This window comes from Teleopsis dalmanni, chromosome 1 (genome assembly GCF_002237135.1).
Source record: "Teleopsis dalmanni isolate 2A chromosome 1, ASM223713v2, whole genome shotgun sequence".
In the NCBI taxonomy this organism is placed as follows: Eukaryota; Metazoa; Arthropoda; class Insecta; order Diptera; family Diopsidae; genus Teleopsis; species Teleopsis dalmanni.
Window position 1 is genome coordinate 131816417 of NC_051846.1, and position 18045 is coordinate 131834461.

The 18045-nt window shown below is 33.8% G+C and overlaps 3 protein-coding genes across 3 annotated transcripts in view; all 3 read left to right on the top strand.

The window, feature by feature from the left end:
- Positions 1-58: 58 nt before the first annotated feature.
- On the top strand, positions 59-1165 carry LOC119666160 (GATA zinc finger domain-containing protein 14-like). Its single transcript, XM_038075443.1, has one exon. It carries the CDS (start codon positions 59-61, stop codon positions 1163-1165), a length of 1107 nt encoding a protein of 368 aa, XP_037931371.1.
- A 12879-nt stretch (positions 1166-14044) lies between these two features.
- LOC119666161 lies at positions 14045-16267 on the top strand. The gene has a single exon (XM_038075444.1). The coding sequence runs from the start codon at positions 14045-14047 to the stop codon at positions 16265-16267; it is 2223 nt and encodes a 740-aa protein (XP_037931372.1).
- Positions 16268-16313: 46 nt separating this feature from the next.
- The window catches only part of LOC119666162, a 1901-nt gene continuing 169 nt past the window's right edge, over positions 16314-18045 (top strand). Inside the window, exon 1 of the mRNA XM_038075445.1 lies at positions 16314-17989. Within this exon, the coding sequence (XP_037931373.1) occupies positions 16314-17989 (1676 nt within the window). The remainder of the gene's footprint in view (positions 17990-18045) is intronic.

An 18045-nucleotide genomic window follows, 5' to 3' on the forward strand; every position in this document is an offset into this window, starting at 1 on the left:
AATAAAAAATAAACAATTTCAAATAAGAAATAAAAGCAGAATTAGAATTTAAGTCGAAATGGCACAAATACAATTTGAACCTATTAAATATTTAGGAAACCTCCCCGAATTTAATGGTGACAATAGAGATCTGCAAACGTTTTTAAATTTAATAGACAGGATACATCCTATATTACAGACATACGACGAACTATCACAAGGACTATTCTCAGACTTAATCAAAAGTAAACTCAAGGGTAAAGCCAGGGAAATTATTGAAATAAATTGCCAGGCAACCTCCTGGAACGATATAAAAGCAGTCCTACAAAACAATTTCGGTGACCGATTAAGTTGTGATGAACTTTTCGACTCGCTCAGGGCAACTACATTTAAAACAACTAGTCTAGACTTTTTTGACGAAATAAAGAGTAAACTTAGACGCCTTAACAACAAGACCTTATTCGTACTTGGGCAAGAATTAGGAGCAGCAAGCACAATCGCTCAAAATAACTCCCGTACAGCTCTTAATATTTTTAAATCCAAAATCCCAGAACCTATGAAAACGATTTTGGCTTGTAGAAATCCGAACACTTTAGAAGGAGCAATGAACATCCTCTTTGAAGCTGGATACGCCCACCTTCGAATAGACAATCAACAACCTTTTACGCGAAAGAAACCCGAACAAAATAAATCTAACTTCAAACAAAATCAACACCAACAAAATTTCAAACCACACAATTTTAATCAAAATTTTAACTCACAAAATAATCCAAGTTTCAACCACCACAGGCAAAACTTCCAACGACGACATTTTGACCAACAAAATTTTAACCAGAACTTCAAGTCACATAATAATCCAAACCATAATAGCCACAATCAAAATTCCCAACAACAGAATTTTAACCAGAATACTAATCCTCAGAATAACTCAAATTTCAATCACAATAGACAGAATTTTACATCCCAGAATAGAACTTTCAACCGTTTTCCAATACCTGAACCAATGGATGTAAATGTTAACTTTTCAAACGTTGGAATCAATACTTCAAATTTTAATCCACAGCGAAATTTCGCAGCCCAGAACGAAGTTTATAACCAATATAATCATAATAATTACGGGGCACCTTACAGTCAACCTCCTTCTGAAAATTTTCATCCTTCTGCCTCGGAGGACTACCCTATATAAGAATAGAAACTAAGTTAAGACATATAAAACTAATCATAGATACTGGTGCAACCAACTCAATATTAAACCCAGGTATCTGTCACCCCAAATGGATTCACCAAACTATCCCTCTTCCTATAAAAACCCTCCAACATAAGATCTACACAGATAAAAAAGCTATAATACACTGTTTCAAAGAACTCGGAGAAACCTTAGACTTCATAGAATTCTATATCATACATTTCCATGACTATTATGATGGCTTAATTGGCAATGACCTACTTAAACCATTAAAAGCATGCATAAATTACCAGGACAACACGATCCAATTAGGAGGACAAACTTTACCCATCTTCTTTAAAACCAAAGAAGACTATAACTATAAAACAGAAATAGCACCCATTACAGAATCACTCAAATTTAATCAAGAGAACCTCACACCAATTCATAGTACCACGCAGAAGGTGGACAGTGAAAATTTTAATACAATTCAAATAAAAAAATATAAACCTTTAAGCGAACAACTTCGAACAGACCATCTCAATTCAGAGGAAAAATCATTATTACTATCAGTAGTAATGAAACACTCTGGCATATTTTACCAAGAAAATGATAAACTTTCCTTTACGTCCGCTATAAAACATAAAATAAGGACAACTAATAATGTCCCAATCCACACCAAGTCATATCGGTACCCCTACATTCACAGGAGTGAGGTAGAAAAACAAATTAGTGAAATGCTTGAGAATAAGATAATTCGTCATAGTAACTCACCATATTCGGCACCCATTTGGATAGTCCCAAAAAAGACGGACGCTAGTGGAAAACCCAAATGGAGGCTTGTCATTGACTACCGAAAGCTCAATGAGGTAACCATCGATGACAAATACCCCATCCCGAATATAGACGAAATCCTCGACAAATTGGGAAGATGCCAATACTTTACAACCCTCGACCTGGCAAAGGGATTTCATCAGATTGAAATCGAGGAAGAGGATATTCATAAAACCGCGTTTAGCGTTGAAAGAGGACACTATGAATTTTTAAGGATGCCATTTGGACTAAAAACGGCTCCAGCAACGTTCCAAAGGTTGATGAATTACGTACTAAAGGATTACATCAATAAAATCTGTCTAGTATACCTAGACGACGTTATTATATTCTCCACGTCATTGCAAGAGCATATAAATTCATTAAAACTCATTTTTAACCGCTTACAGGAAGCAAACCTGAAAATCCAACTAGATAAGTCGGAATTTCTGAAAAGAGAAACAGAGTTTCTTGGTCACATTGTGACATTGGAAGGGATAAAACCTAATCCAAAGAAAATTGAATGTGTAGTAAATTTTCCCATACCAAAATCAACAAAACAAATCAAGCAATTTCTCGGTCTAACTGGATATTACAGAAAGTTTATTAAAGACTATTCTCTAATCGCCAAACCAATGACCAGATACTTGAAGAAGGACACTAAAATAAATACCTCTGATCCACACTATGTGCAAAGTTTCAACACACTTAAAACATTGTTGACACATGACCCAATACTAGCTTACCCTGACTTTTCAAAGAAATTTACTGTAACAACAGATGCTAGTAACTACGCATTAGGCGCAGTCCTCTCACAAGACAACCATCCGATTTGCTACGCTAGTCGCACACTCAATGAACATGAATGCAACTACAGTACAATAGAGAAGGAACTTTTAGCCATCGTATGGGCGACAAAGTATTTCAGACCCTACCTCTTCGGACGTAAATTCATAATTGAAACGGACCACAAACCATTAACATGGCTCTTTTCAATTAAGGAACCCAATTCAAAACTAGTCAGGTGGAGGTTAAAACTCTCGGAATTTGACTACGAGATCAAATACAAAAAGGGAACACAAAATAGCAACGCCGACGCTCTATCAAGAATAGAGTCACTACCCGCTAATATTTATTCATTAGAACCCTGCGAATCAACTATAAAAGAAACAGAATCACCTATTAATATATTCAGGAATCAAATAATTATAAAAAAAATCACATCTGGAGCAGCTAGGATAAAGAATGAAAGAATATTTAGAAACGTAAGAAAAATTATAAGTCTTAAAGAATTTGATCGAGAAACCGCAATAACTTTGCTAAAAAGTCACTTTAATCCAAATCAATTAAACGCAATTCTAATAGAGAATGAATTCTATGACACCCTCAAACGTACTTATGAAGACCTGTTCTCAAATAATGATAAATTTAAGATTATAAAATGTACAAGAATACTAATAGACGTAGACGAAGAAAATAAATTAACTAATATAATCGAAAAAGAGCACTTAGGTAAGAATCATAGAGGCATTCAAGCAGTATACGAGGAATTAAAAAACCAAGTTTACAACCCTCAACTAAAGTTAAGGATTACACAATTTATTAACAATTGTGAAATTTGCACTTTAGAAAAATACGACCGAAAACCACCCAAAATACCTTTCAAGATAAGCGAAACCCCCTCTAAACCCCGCGAGGTTGTACACATTGACGTATTTTACACTCTAGGAAGAGAACTCTTTATGACGTTAATTGACAAATTTACGAAATTCGCAGTAGCCTACAAAATTAACGGTAGAAGTTGGACGGAATTCAAGACAAAACTACTTCACTATATTAACACATACGGGAAAATTGAGAAAATAGTTGTAGACAACGAATTAGGATTCAAAGCTATACCAATGCGAGAATTTCTTAGAGAAGAAAACACCCATATACATTACACTTCGAATAGCAACCACACTTCCAATGCAGACATCGAAAGACTTCATAATACTATTAATGAACATATACGACTTCTAAGACATGACGACAAAAATAAAAACGAAACAATGGAAGAAAAAATGTTGAGGATAGTAGGTTTTTATAACAACACAATTCACAGTACAACTAAAATAAAACCAATTGACTTTTTAAATGGAAAAATTCACGAAGATAGATACAAATCGATACATGACCTAATCTCTAGAAAGAAAGAAAATTACATAAATAAATTAAATAGGGACAGAGTTGACGTAGAAATAGAAGAAGGGATAAATTTTATTAAAGAAATTAGAGGAGGTAAAAACCATAGAAAATATAGGAAGATACATACAAAAAAAAATTGACGAAGATCACATAGAAAATACAAAAACGGGACATAAGTACTACAAAACTCATATAAAACAAAATAAGAAGTATCAGGATAAAGATAATCCTAAAATAAAAGCTTAATAATGAACAAATCGACATATACTTTTTCAGATGACACCATTGATTTTGATAATTACATTTCTAACAACCACCAGATCACAATCTATTGACATTCAAGACCTAACTAACAATAACGGATACATACCGATCAGAACAGGAGACCTTAAAGTAATTGACCACTACAACAAAATCCTACACATTGTTAACATAACCGCCTACACGGACACATTAAACTTAATTCTGCAAAATATACAATCCCTTAAAGTTAACAGAATAGAAACTAAAGCAGTATCAGATACAGTAAACAAAAATTTTGCACTACTAAAAGGAAAAATAGAGAACCTAAATCCTCATTTTAGACAAAAAAGAGGACTAATTAACGTATTAGGGAAAGGACTCAAGTTTATAGCTGGCACAATGGATAGTGATGACGAAACCGAAATAAGTAATTCACTCAAATCACTTTATAAAGATGAAGAAGTCTTGACAAACAAAATTAACAACCTGACATTTGTTAACAATTTCATATCCTCCCAAATACAGAACATTACGGATCACATAAATCAAAAACAAACTCTAATAGGAAATTATTTGAACAAATTTAAAAACTTTATGGAAAACAGAATAACTACATTAGAAGAAGAAATAACATTTATAGAACAAGTCTACCAAATCAACAACGATATTTCACTCTTACGAAACCATGTCGATGATATTGGACAAATAATATTTTCTAGTAAACTCGGAATAATTCCCACGGACATCCTAACTAACACAGAACTCAATTTTATTAACGATTTTGACAGTTACACTAATATCAAAGTAGCCGTCGCAATAAACGATAGCAATATAATAATAATTCTCCAAATCCCACAATATTCCAAGGAAGTTTTATCAAAAATTGTATTCGAGCCAATTCCTAATATATATAACAAATCGATTATTTTAGATAAATACGAAATATTAGTAGATTCCAAAAATAATATTTACGATGCTAGCATTAAGGATAATCTTAAGAAAAATATAATACAAATCACTAACAAATGCCTTTCAAATATATTAAATTACGAAGAAGCATACTGCGATATGCAAATATCAGAAAAATCAATTGTAACTGAAATTCTACCAGGCATATTAATATTTAAAAACTTCTATTCCAAAATTGAACATAATTGTAATAAAATTAATATTAAAATAAATGGCAACTTTCTAATAAAATTTGAAAACTGTGAAATTTTTACAGAAAAGAAAAATTTTACCAATACCAAAATAAAACTTTATGAACAATTTATTCTACCTAATGCCATAACTAAAGTAAAAGAAAAATCAAATATGACATTCACTAATTTAAAACTAGAATCACTATACTTAGAACAAATCAAACATGTAAAATACATTGAACAAATACAATATGAAACAAAAAAATCAAATCTTATAAACATAAGCATAGATATAATAATTGTTTTGATCATTATAATGTTAATGGTATTTATTATATATAAGATAAAATTATTCACCATATTGCATATTTCGTCGGAGCCTCAATCTAACGGTGGGGGTGTTATATTAAAACCCCTTAATATAATATGACCACAAGTCTGTTACATTTCCGGCACATGCCAATAAAAGAATTGCAAAACAATTCTTTCGGTCAATAAACTTTAAAACCTAATTAATTTACCAAAATTGCAAAACAATTATTTGGGCCAATAAACTTTAATAATTCTAAATAATTTACCAAAATTGCAAAACAATTCTTTGGACTTATTTTGCAAATAATAAACTTACAAGCAAATGACCAAATATGCAATATAGACAAAATGATTAACATAAGTGGCGAGTGCAAGCCAGTAAGCGAGCAGTCTGTCTCTGAGTGTTAATCATAAAAGGTGGAAAAATAAGTTTAATATAAGAAAATAAATAATAAGTTAAAAGTGTAATAAAAATTAAAAATTGAATAAAGATTAATAAAAAAAAGAAAATACTTTTTTTTATTCCTTTCGAAAAATTCGAAACAAAAGTATGTAGCTGAGGCTGTTTTACACCCTCAAACCACAGGCAAATACAACAATCTTAAGTGTCAGATCATAGAGCGGTGTAGTGAGAGCGAGCAACGAAAGATACAGCGGCTACGCTCAGAAATCCAGCTGGGACAAAGCCGACCCACGCAACTGTTCAACAAGCTGACAGCTTTGGCGAAAGACAGAGTTAGTAAGTCTCTCTGACTCCAGGCTCTACCACCGCAAGTACGTGCTATATTGCAGGCATCGAGCGTTGACCTGGTACAGTTAGCTAAGTTGGCGTACCGGATATGCGAATTGGAAGACTTTCACCATGTAAAGCATGGCAGTTCATCCAAAACGGTCATGCTTTACTAACCATTTGGCTAGAGTGAGCAGCGGATAAGATGATTAACTTTAGGCGGACGCTAGTCGTCGAGAACTCGTCAATCACCAGGCAGGAGAAACCGAACGCGATCGCAGACTTCAAGTCACTCCGATTGGTGCTGGTTTCATAGCAGATTCGGGGCGCAAGCTCGTATGCGCTACCAGCCATGTGTCTATACTACAAACGCAAAGGCAATAAACTAAGTGCTTCTCAATCGACACCGAGCTTATTTGAGGACAGCGTTATAATAGCTCTATTCACTATACAAGAACCGACAACGTTGCCTTCATTTCTTATCGACACGGAATTAGTTATACAATTAGTTATAAATGTACCTCTAAGAACAAAAGAGGAAATTAATAATGTAATTATCAATTTCAATACACTACCATTATCTGCAGCATCATCATCTACACCAATAACTAATGTAAAACTATTACCACTTGTTGAACAATTAATATTAAAATATGGAACATTTAAAATACAAAACTCAAACAGAGGTACAGAGTTCATGAATGAACTTATGTCAAATATCTCAGGATTGTTACAAATAAAACAAACATTTTCCACACCAAACCATTATGAGACTATAGGTACGAATGAATGAATACTTTCTTAACTTTGCAAACGATGATAACTGGTTACCATACTATACATTTGCTTTCAACACATCTCCACATATAGACACAGTGTATACCCCAGATGAATTGATTTTTAGTAGATTGCCATCTATTCCAACTGAAAATTAGTTTACTGATATAGGTAGAAATAACATAGATGATAACGCCCATGAATTAAAAGCCCGTTTAAAGTTATTTATCGAGAAAGCAAGACAATACACATTAGAAGCAATAGTAAGAAGGCAGTTAGCAAGCAAACAAACTAGTAACCCTATACACATGAAAGCAAGTGATAAAGTTTTATTAAATACGAATAATAGAAAAGAAGGTGATAGTCCTTATTCAGGTCCCTTTAAAGTTAAAGAAATATTAGATAGTAACAGAGTGAAAGAAATATTTCTACATACATATTCACATATCTATGCATAAAATATTTTTTTTTTTGAAGGGTAAGGGTGTAATGGGATATCAGTAGTTAAGCTTAAACAATGTTATTACCGCCTTTATTGACTATTGAATTCATATTCTTTAAAACACTTATGTTCCAATTTAAAATGAGCTAACAATTCATATAGTAATTTATGGCATGATTTAGTGTCAGAAGGTTACTTCTGACACAAATAATTTGCCCCTTTAATTTCGGTCAAGAGCTCATATGGTGTCAAATATGTTGAGACCACACAAATTGGAACACATGTGAGACACATGATAAACAAATGCACAGTAAGTATATACTATGAATTTCTTGTCTTAAGTGATGTGTCATTAATAAATAGAAAATATGTGAAATAAATAGTTATGAAGTATAGAGTAGTAGCTAATTTGTTTTAAGAAGTTGATAGATTTAAGCAACTAATATTAGAATAATATAAATATATTGTATGATATATATAACCGAACTATTGAAAGACTTAGCAAAATTTTTAGAAGATAGTCCTATAGAGAATGAAGTCTGTACAAGAGCTTTTATAAAGAAGACTAAATGTATTAAATTATACATCAATAAATTTAATAACATTAAAGCTAAAGTAATGTGTTTCACTAATACGCTTTATAACGTATACAATGTTAAATGGACAATACTATCACAATAAAACCAAATATGTAATACCTGTTCCGATTCACATCCAATATAAAACAGAACAAAAGAGTAAGCTGAGAAAGAACTGACAAGTAACTAGAGCTCCTCAAATGAAGACAAAAGTTAAACAAATTAACTTAAGAGCTAAAAGAATTATTAAAGGTCAAAAGACAGAAAAATGTATCAAATTTTATTTCAAGATTGAGTGCTACAAAGGTTACAAATTACTCCTCATGCAAAACGACAAAGTAATCGTGTCACACTCCACTGCACACCATTTAAAAAAGAAGATAATACTTGGGTGCATACAAATCAAGAAAAAGCATCTGTTCTCGCTGACTATTTTAAGAACACATTTACAAACCCTAAAAATAATTCAAACCATGCATTACTTAAGAACCTGACCAAGAAGAACGTTAAAATTTAAAAGATAACAATTGCTAAAATATTAAACAACATCGCCGTTAACACCAAACCAAAAAAATCATCAGGTTATGATGAGATAACTGGTAAATTCCTTCTAGAATTGCCTGTAATAGCTGTCATTTACATAAGAAACATCGTTAACTGCATGATTAGCAAACAGATTTTCCCTTCTGTTTGGAAATTGGCGAATTTGTAGCAATACCTAAATCAAACAATAATGCTTAAATTGTCAACTCTTACAGACCGATCAGCTTATTACCCATCTTATCTAAACTATTCGAACATCTTTTTTTGTCCCGACTAGAGCCAATAATATAAGAATACAACATATTGTCAAGCCACGAATTTAGATTTCGTGGCTTGAATCTTAAAAGATAGACTCTTAGATAGACCCTTACATGATTACTGTACGAAATCTAAATTCGTGGCTTGAATCTTAAAAGATAGACTCTTAGATAGACCCTTACATGATTACTGTGGGTGTGTTTTTAGACGTAGCCAAAATATTCGACAGCATCTGGCACGAAAGATTGCTTTACAAACTATTAAGAATATTGACGATTTTTATTTAATACTGAAAAGCTACCTTAAAGATAAATACTTCTTTGTCCAATATCAAAATGACACATCTCACATGATAAAAATAGAAGCCGGTTTTGACATACCTAGGTCAAAAACTAGAGAAATACTAACTGTAATATTTGCTGACAACACTAGACTTCTATCAACAAACCACGACATTACAAAAGCAATTCTGACAACTGGGGGATGAAGATAAACGCCGAAAAAACTGTCAAAGTTATTTTCATCAACAGAAAATTTGAAGAACAGAAACTAAAAATTGTAAACATTAATATACCAATCTGCAAGACTGATATAGTATACCTGGTATACTGATACCTAGGGTATGCTACCAAATACCTGGGTATGCTATTAGATCAACAGCTGACTTGGAAGCAGCACATAATACAGATAAAAAAGGAAGCGCATCGACGATTTGCAGATCAGTATTGGCTTCTTGCAGAAATTCCAGTCTGTTAATTGATAACAAACTACTAATTAACAAAACTGTTATTGTTCCGATTTGGAAATATGGAATTGAAAAATAATGGGAACCACCAGTAGAGGTTACAATGCTAGATGGTACATTACATACGACGATATTCACAAAGACCTGAAAGTCCCTACTCTATATAAAACAATTTAAAAAAGCAGTGCTAACTTGCTGCAGCATAAAAATTTGGAAATGAAAAGACTCCCTGCATTGAAACTAGGGCACAAAAAAACGTCTAAAATGCACACTTCCAACTTAATTAAGTATTAAGTATTAAATTAATTCTTTTCTCTCACTCAAAAAAAAATTTTTTTTTCCATTGAAATTATGTGAAATGTATTGAAACCATCATTAATATGTTATCCTCAATGATGATTTAAGATGACTCAAACTTCCAAACTTCATTTGTTGAAAGTATTACTAGATATCTATGATAGTTGCAATATTCTTGGAACAATAAAAAAACATTAATTGGTTGGCAACCCGGTTGTGATACAAGTGTTTAAAAAAGTGTTCTTAAAAATTATTGAAATATAGTAAATATTTTATACAAATTTTTTTGTATATATATATATTATAAAGTGTCAGTAAACTATTGTGAATATAAAGGAGGGTGAAAGTCAATTTAACATTTGTTAATAAGCTTAAATTACTTTGATTTTTAAAGTGTGGTCACTGGAGTAGCTAAAAAACAAAAAAAAGGCGCTAAAATATACACATGATAAACAAACAATATAAGTAATATAAAAAATAAAATAGTAACTATAATATCAATGTTAAACAATAGTTAAACTTTTTGGTTAGTGCTACGGCTACATAAACAATTATTAAACAACAGCCCTTAAAAATAGATTATTATCATAATTTTATAATTATAATTTTTTAATTTTAAACTTTTTATTTAAATCAAGTTTAAAGGATATATATCATTTTTTGTAACTATTAACTTTTTTTTTGTAATTTTTTTGTAACTATTTTTTTGCTATTAACTACAGTGTGATTGTTTTTGTGTTGCGTGTTCCTGTGTAATGGGCGATAGAAGTAACAAAAGAAATTTTCTATTAATTTGTTCAGAAACAACTAACATCATCAAAAAAAGCTATGCCGAATAGTAACAATAATTCAGCATCACAATATGTCTTCTCTTGGGCCGTTTTTGACGAGCGCTTGGCAAGTGTTTTGAATATCAAACTTGAGAACGTTGCTAAGAAAGATGATCTGCAAGTATTGAGAGCAGAAATCAATTCTTTAAAGCAAGAAAATACTTCACTCGAAGAAGAATTGCGCCGGTAAAAAACGCAGGTTGACCACATAGATAAAGACGGTAGGCGAATATTGTTGTAAAAGGCTTATCGTGTGACACAGTTATGTCTGCTGAAAAGGAAATTCTCAAACTGTGCAGTAATGTGCTGAAAGCAAATGTATCTGTGTGCACTGTAAAAAACTTTCGGGTAATGGCATTTTTATTGCAACTCTTGGGTCAGAATCGCGGGCTAGATAGATATTATTCGCTGTGATGAAATTAAAAGGTTCAAATATTTACATAAATAGGGATCTCACAGTGGATGAACGGTCCAGAAAACAGAATATGCGCGCAGTAGCTAATGAGCTTGAAAGACTCCTGGTGTTAAAGTTCTATTAGGTGATTACTCGACAAATCTTTCACTTGGCGAGAAAACAAAATTATTGCTGCTACAACAGAAGATGCGAAAATGATTAATAACTTGCTTACTACAACAAGGTTACAGTGCGATTACAGTCAAACAAAATATAAGTAATTGTAATTAATTATATTTTGTAATTGGACTACACTGCAGTGGATGTTGCCTTGCCGGTGAATTCGAATTAGCAATTGCCAGTGTGTCAGGTGTTTTCTTATAAAGTAGCTAATTTAAAAAGTAAATTTAATCATAAAAATTTTTTCACTTTTGTTAACTTATTTAAAACACATGTACTGGTCGAAAACCAAAATAACTTTACTTATTTCTTTCAAGATTATATATTGTGGTGGCTGAGAGCGTCTAAAATTCATAATGCTGGCAGAGCGAGTGCTGGTTGTCTTGGTGGAAAAATTTGAAAAACAGTCTCCTCAAACTAGCTACATCTCTACAATGTGAAGACTTTCGTATTCACATGAGTCCCTGCTTACATGTAATTCCGGCCTTCCAGTTATCTCTTGGTTTCTTCCCCCCTTTTGTCAATTCTTTCCTTGATTCTCCTTTTGAACTTCGTGAACTCCAGCTTGTGCTTGCAAACACCAAATCTAATAAAGCTTCAGATAACGACAGTATTCCTTATGAGTTCTACAAAAATGCTCCTTCTGGTTTCCTTAAGGAGTTACTTACGCTATATAATTATAAATTTCTTCACGGTGTCATACCTTCTTCGTTTTCAAAATCGATAATTTAACCCATTATTAAAAGTTTAACAAACCTAACATATTTTAGCTCGCTTGTAGTTACACGTATGCAGCAAATAAATATTGTAAATATTAAATACATTGTTTACGTTTATAAGTTCAATAGCTTCATATATTGTATTTATGCTTATGCAGCAATATGTGAAATTTAAATTATTATTTTAGTTATCAATAATTGTAAATATTATTGTGCTTAGTAAGTAATTCTATACTATATAAGGTAACAATATTGATAATAAAACTCGAGAGCGAAAACAATCGTCTTTCCTTCAAAAACAAAATTTGGTTATTGGTAGATGTGCCTTTTAAAGACTATAGCAAATAAATAAAAAATATTTACTTACTTGGCTAGCGGTTTATGTGCCTGCAAGCCTTTCGTCATAAATACCTGATTATTGGTTTATGTGCCTAATAGTCAGTGTAACGAAGTAAGAAAATACATTATTTGATATCACCTCAGATTACGTGGTAGTACATTGGTGACCCCGACGTGATTGGCAAGAGCAACTCAGTGTGAACCAGCAGCGTTTACAAAAACCTTCATTGAAAACAACTTTTTTCAACGGAAATACAATAACCATGGATCCAAAATTAATATCCACTTTAACTGACCAGCAGGATCCAAATAACCATGGATCCAAAATTAATATCCACTTTAACTGACCAGCAGGATTCAGATAAAGTGGATATTGATTCAATTGATTCAATTGGTTCAGAGATCGACAGAATCATTCGCAACTTCAAGAAGGACTCACCCAGCAGGAAAACACGTCAATATCTCGAAGATCGTAAAACAACTTTAGAACAGTTATTAGCTGACTTCAAGGCTAATGACGAGCGACTACAACAAGCCGATGTACTAGCAAGAACATCGGAATATTTCACACAAGATTACGGCATGGTAATCATAAATTTGGGTAACAAATATATCACCACAATAACTCAAGAGCTGGAAGCATTACCCATTAAGGCTCAACCATCAACAATAAAGGGGTTGGACCTTCAAATAAATAATGATGTTGAAGCTCCTGAAATAGTATTACCTACTGGTGGTCAAGAGAATGAAATTATTCAGGCATTAGTCAACAGACGAAATGCAGTGTGTAAATCAATCAATCGTCTCATCCACAATGTGAGACAAGATAACCAGCAACAGGTACCACAATATTTTGCAGTAAAATTAGCTACCCTTACCAAGTTATGGGATCAGGCTGAAGGTTTAAATTTTACTATTCAGGAACGGCAAGACAACTCTCCTGATTGCAATCATTATCTAGCACTGGAACAGTTGGTGCAAGATACAATGGTGGAATGGACTAGTAAGTTGACCAAGATTGAGACATCAATTAGGTCAACTTATCAACCATCGGCTACTTTGCCAACAATATCTCTTCCAAAGTTCAGTGGAGATTATTAGAGTTGGCGACAATTCAGTGATCTGTTTGCACAACTGATACACAATCAAAGAATATCAGACTCACAGAAACTCTGGTATTTGAAAACCAATATTCAAGGCGAAGCTGAAGCACTCATCAAACATTTGCAAATATCAGATGCAAATTATGAGACGGCATGGCAATTACTACAAAGTAGATATGAGAATAAAAGAGTTCTAGTATCAGCAGTTTTGCAACGTTTGACAGCTCAAAACTCTTTATATGACCATCCAACCGTCCAAGCCATTAAAAATATGCATGACACAACAAAGGAAAGTCTATGTGAACTTCATAATTTAAATATTGAAACATCAACTTGGGATCCAATTTTAGTTCACATACTACTAAAAAAGTTGGATAAAAATACACATTGCAGTTTTGAACAAACTCTTACTAACCCAAGGGAGATGCCCACAATAAAACAATTCTTAGAATTTTTAGTATTGAAATTTCAGTCACTTGAGGCTATAGGTCTACGAGACAATGCAGTATATAAACCCAACAAAAGGATAGCCGTAACTATGGTTTGTTCAGATCTATGTAAAGTTTGTAACACAGATAAACATCCGATCTACTATTGCAAAAAATTCATTGAAATGACTCCTCCTGAACGATTAAATTGGATTCAACGACAAAAACTATGTGTGAATTGTTTCAAATCCGATCATAAAGCAAAGGTTTGTGAAGCTGGATCATGTAAAAAATGTGCCAAGAAGCATAACACTTTGCTTCATTTAGAGCAACAGTCACCTAAACCTTCAAGGGCACCAGCAACAAACACAAAGTCAACCACAACATTGATCAACGCTAATGAATCGCCATCCATAACAGCAACAACTAATGCAAAGGGTACTCGTAATTACGTTCTGCTAGCCACTGCAAAGGTGCGCATTATTGCAAACAATGGACGAACGTGTGATGTTCGTGCCATACTCGACTCAGGTTCTCAAGTGAACCTAGTAATCCAAAGAGTAATCAACAAGTTATCTTTAATTACCACAAATTCAAATCTATCGATCGAAGGTATTGGCCGTCAATTCGGGAACTCAAAATCTCGCGTAAATGTTGAACTGCAGGCTACTAATGGAAGCTTCAGGACGAGACTAGAGGCATTTGTATTGCCACAAAAAATATCAGCACAACCGTCACGAGACCTAGATATTTCGGATTGGCAGATCCCACAGAATGTAGAATTAGCAGACCCCAGCTTTAACAGATCTGGAAGAATTGACATGCTGATTGGTGCTGAATTCTTTCATACTCTACTTCAACCAGAACAATTGATAATAGGAAAGAATTCGCCACTGTTACAAAATTCGGTTCTAGGTTGGTTGATGGTTGGTAAGACTAAAACTACAACAGATATTAAACCAACATGCGCTATTACTACAGGAGAAGTTGGTGAAATGTCAGAAATGATAGAACGATTTTGGAAGTTAGATAACATTGAGACTGCAGAAAGGGTTTTGACTTTATCTGAGAAATGGTGTGAAAATCACTTTACAAATCATGTAAAGACAAATCACGATGGTCGTTTCATTGTACGCTTACCTTTCCGCGATGATCCCACAACACTTGGTAGATCGCGTGAGATAGCATTCAATCGATTTTGTTCTCTGGAAAGGAAGTTACAAAGGGACCAAAATTTATACAAGGAGTACATAAAGTTCATGGCTGACTACGAGTCATTAGGTCACATGGAAAAAGTTTGCCCGAAAGATGTCAAAGGAGCACAATATTTCATTCCTCATCATTGTGTCTTGAAACCTGACAGCACTACAACCAAATTGAGAGTTGTCTTTGATGCATCAGCAAAAACATCAAGCGGTTTAGCACTAAACGATATTTTGCACAAAGGTCCAACAGTGCAAAGTGATCTTTTTTCAATACTGTTGCGTTTTAGAATACACCGGTTTGTATTTACGGCTGATATTGAGAAAATGTACCGGCAAATTCAAGTACATGATGAAGATACAGCACAGCAGCTGACAATCTGGAGAAAAAGTGCTGATGATAGTATACAATATTACCGACTGAAAACGGTTACATATGGAACAAAGTCAGCCCCTTATCTTGCAACAAAATGTCTTCAACACCTTGCGAAACATAATATGACCAACTATCCGCTTGGAGCACCTGCATTACTTAATGATTTTTATGTAGATGACTGTTTAAGCGGAACTAACAGCATCATTACCGCCTTACACACTCAACAACAACTTACGGAACTGCTCAGTAAATCAGGATTTAAGCTGAGAAAATGGTGCTCAAATAATACACGACTCCTACAAAACATTCCGATAGAAGACCAAGAAATCAACCTTGATTTAGATGACTCAGCCATAAAGCCAACAAAAACATTAGGCATTATTTGGCTCCCGAAATCAGACGAATTTTGCGGTAAGGCAGAGATGTCATCAGAGCAACCTATCACGAAGCGGATTGTGGCATCGGACTTATGTAGCTCGAATTTTTGATCCTTTGGGAATTTTTGGCCCCATTACTGTAACAGCTAAAATATTCATGAAGGAATTGTGGCAACAAAACTATTCCTGGGATGCAGAACTGTTACCTCAGGCTCAGCTAGAATGGAAGCGTTTTAGAAATGACTTACAAACATTAAATACTGTGAAAGTACCCAGACATATTTTTAATTCGACGGTTCCCTGTTCGATTCAATTACACGTGTTTACGGATGCATCAGAGAAGGCATATGGAGCAGCTATGTACGTGCGAGCAATATATAATGATAAGACAATAACATCGAGACTATTGTGCGCCAAATCTAGAATAACACCATTAAAGAAACAGACACTTCCACGACTAGAACTCTGCGCAGCATTGCTGGGAGTCGAATTAGCAGAAAGAGTTAAACAAGATTTAAAGTATCAAAACGTGCCAACCTACTTTTGGTCCGATTCCGAAATTGTTTTGTCATGGATACTATCTTCATCTGCCTCATTGCACACATTCGTAGCAAATCGTATTAGCAAAATTCAAGAGATGTCACTTGCTGATCAATGGCATCATGTGGCGTCAAAGGATAATCCTGCTGACATCATTTCCAGAGGAATGAAAGTTAAAATGTTCAATTATTCACATATATGGTTTTTTGGTCCACTCTTCCTTCATGGAGGCAACGAATTTTGGCAACAGCCAAACCCAAAGGCATTTAACATCTCAACCGATATCGAAAGACGACAAGGACATACAGTTAACATTATCATTCAAACAACTGGTTCTGATCACATGATAAATCAAATTGATCATCGAAACTCATTCAGATACCTCCAAAGAACAATTGGTTATGTTCGCCGTGTATTTCATCGCACACAATCACCAACAAGAACACTTTCTCCAAAGGAATTACGAGATGCATTAGTCTTCATAATTAAAACTATTCAGGGCTCAGAATTTGCAAAGGAAATCTCTGACTTAAAACAATGTAAAGCAATCAACAGTTCGAGTCAACTAAATATTTTAGCACCGTTCATTGACGAACAAGGTGTACTTCGTGTTGGAGGAAGGCTTGAAGCATCAACATTGCCATATGATGCTAAACACCCAATGGTAATTCCTTACAATCACTCAATAGTGAAATTGATGTTCAAAATGAAACATGAAGAAAATTCCCATTGTGCCCCACAATTATTGCTAAGCACAATGAGACAAAACTTCTGGCCGATTAAAGGAAAGATTATGGCGCGAAACATTGTTCACACCTGTGTCATCTGTTCAAAGGCAAAACCAAAACTGATTGACCAACTCATGGGCAATTTACCGACTGATCGAGTTACTCTGACTAAACCATTTTTTACCACAGGAGTTGATTACTGTGGTCCGATATGGATTCATTATAAAATTAGAGGAAAAAGGCCAACAAAGGCATATTTAGCAGTATTTTGCTGTTTCGCGACTAAGGCTGTTCACCTAGAAGTGGTGAGTGACCTGACAACAGAGGCATTCATAGCCGCTATTCAACGTTTTATCAGCAGAAGAGGAAGATGCCAAACAATTTATAGTGACAATGCGACTAACTTTGTTGGGGCGAGAAACCAACTACAAGAGCTCCAGTCTACCATTTATTCAGAAAATGGTAAAGAAAAGATCATTAAGACCAGTAGTAACAAGGGAATTGACTTCAAATTCATTCCACCAAGAGCTCCTCATTTTGGAGGACTCTGGGAAGCTGCCGTCAAGTTAGCTAAACATTCAATGATTAAAGGAATTTTCAATGCTTCATTGACTTATGAAG

Bases quoted from the DNA above. Each gene is read 5' to 3' on its own strand.
- LOC119666161 (XM_038075444.1), top strand. From the start codon at position 14,045: ATGCATGACACAACAAAGGAAAGTCTATGTGAACTTCATAATTTAAAT.
- LOC119666160 (XM_038075443.1), top strand. From the start codon at position 59: ATGGCACAAATACAATTTGAACCTATTAAATATTTAGGAAACCTCCCC.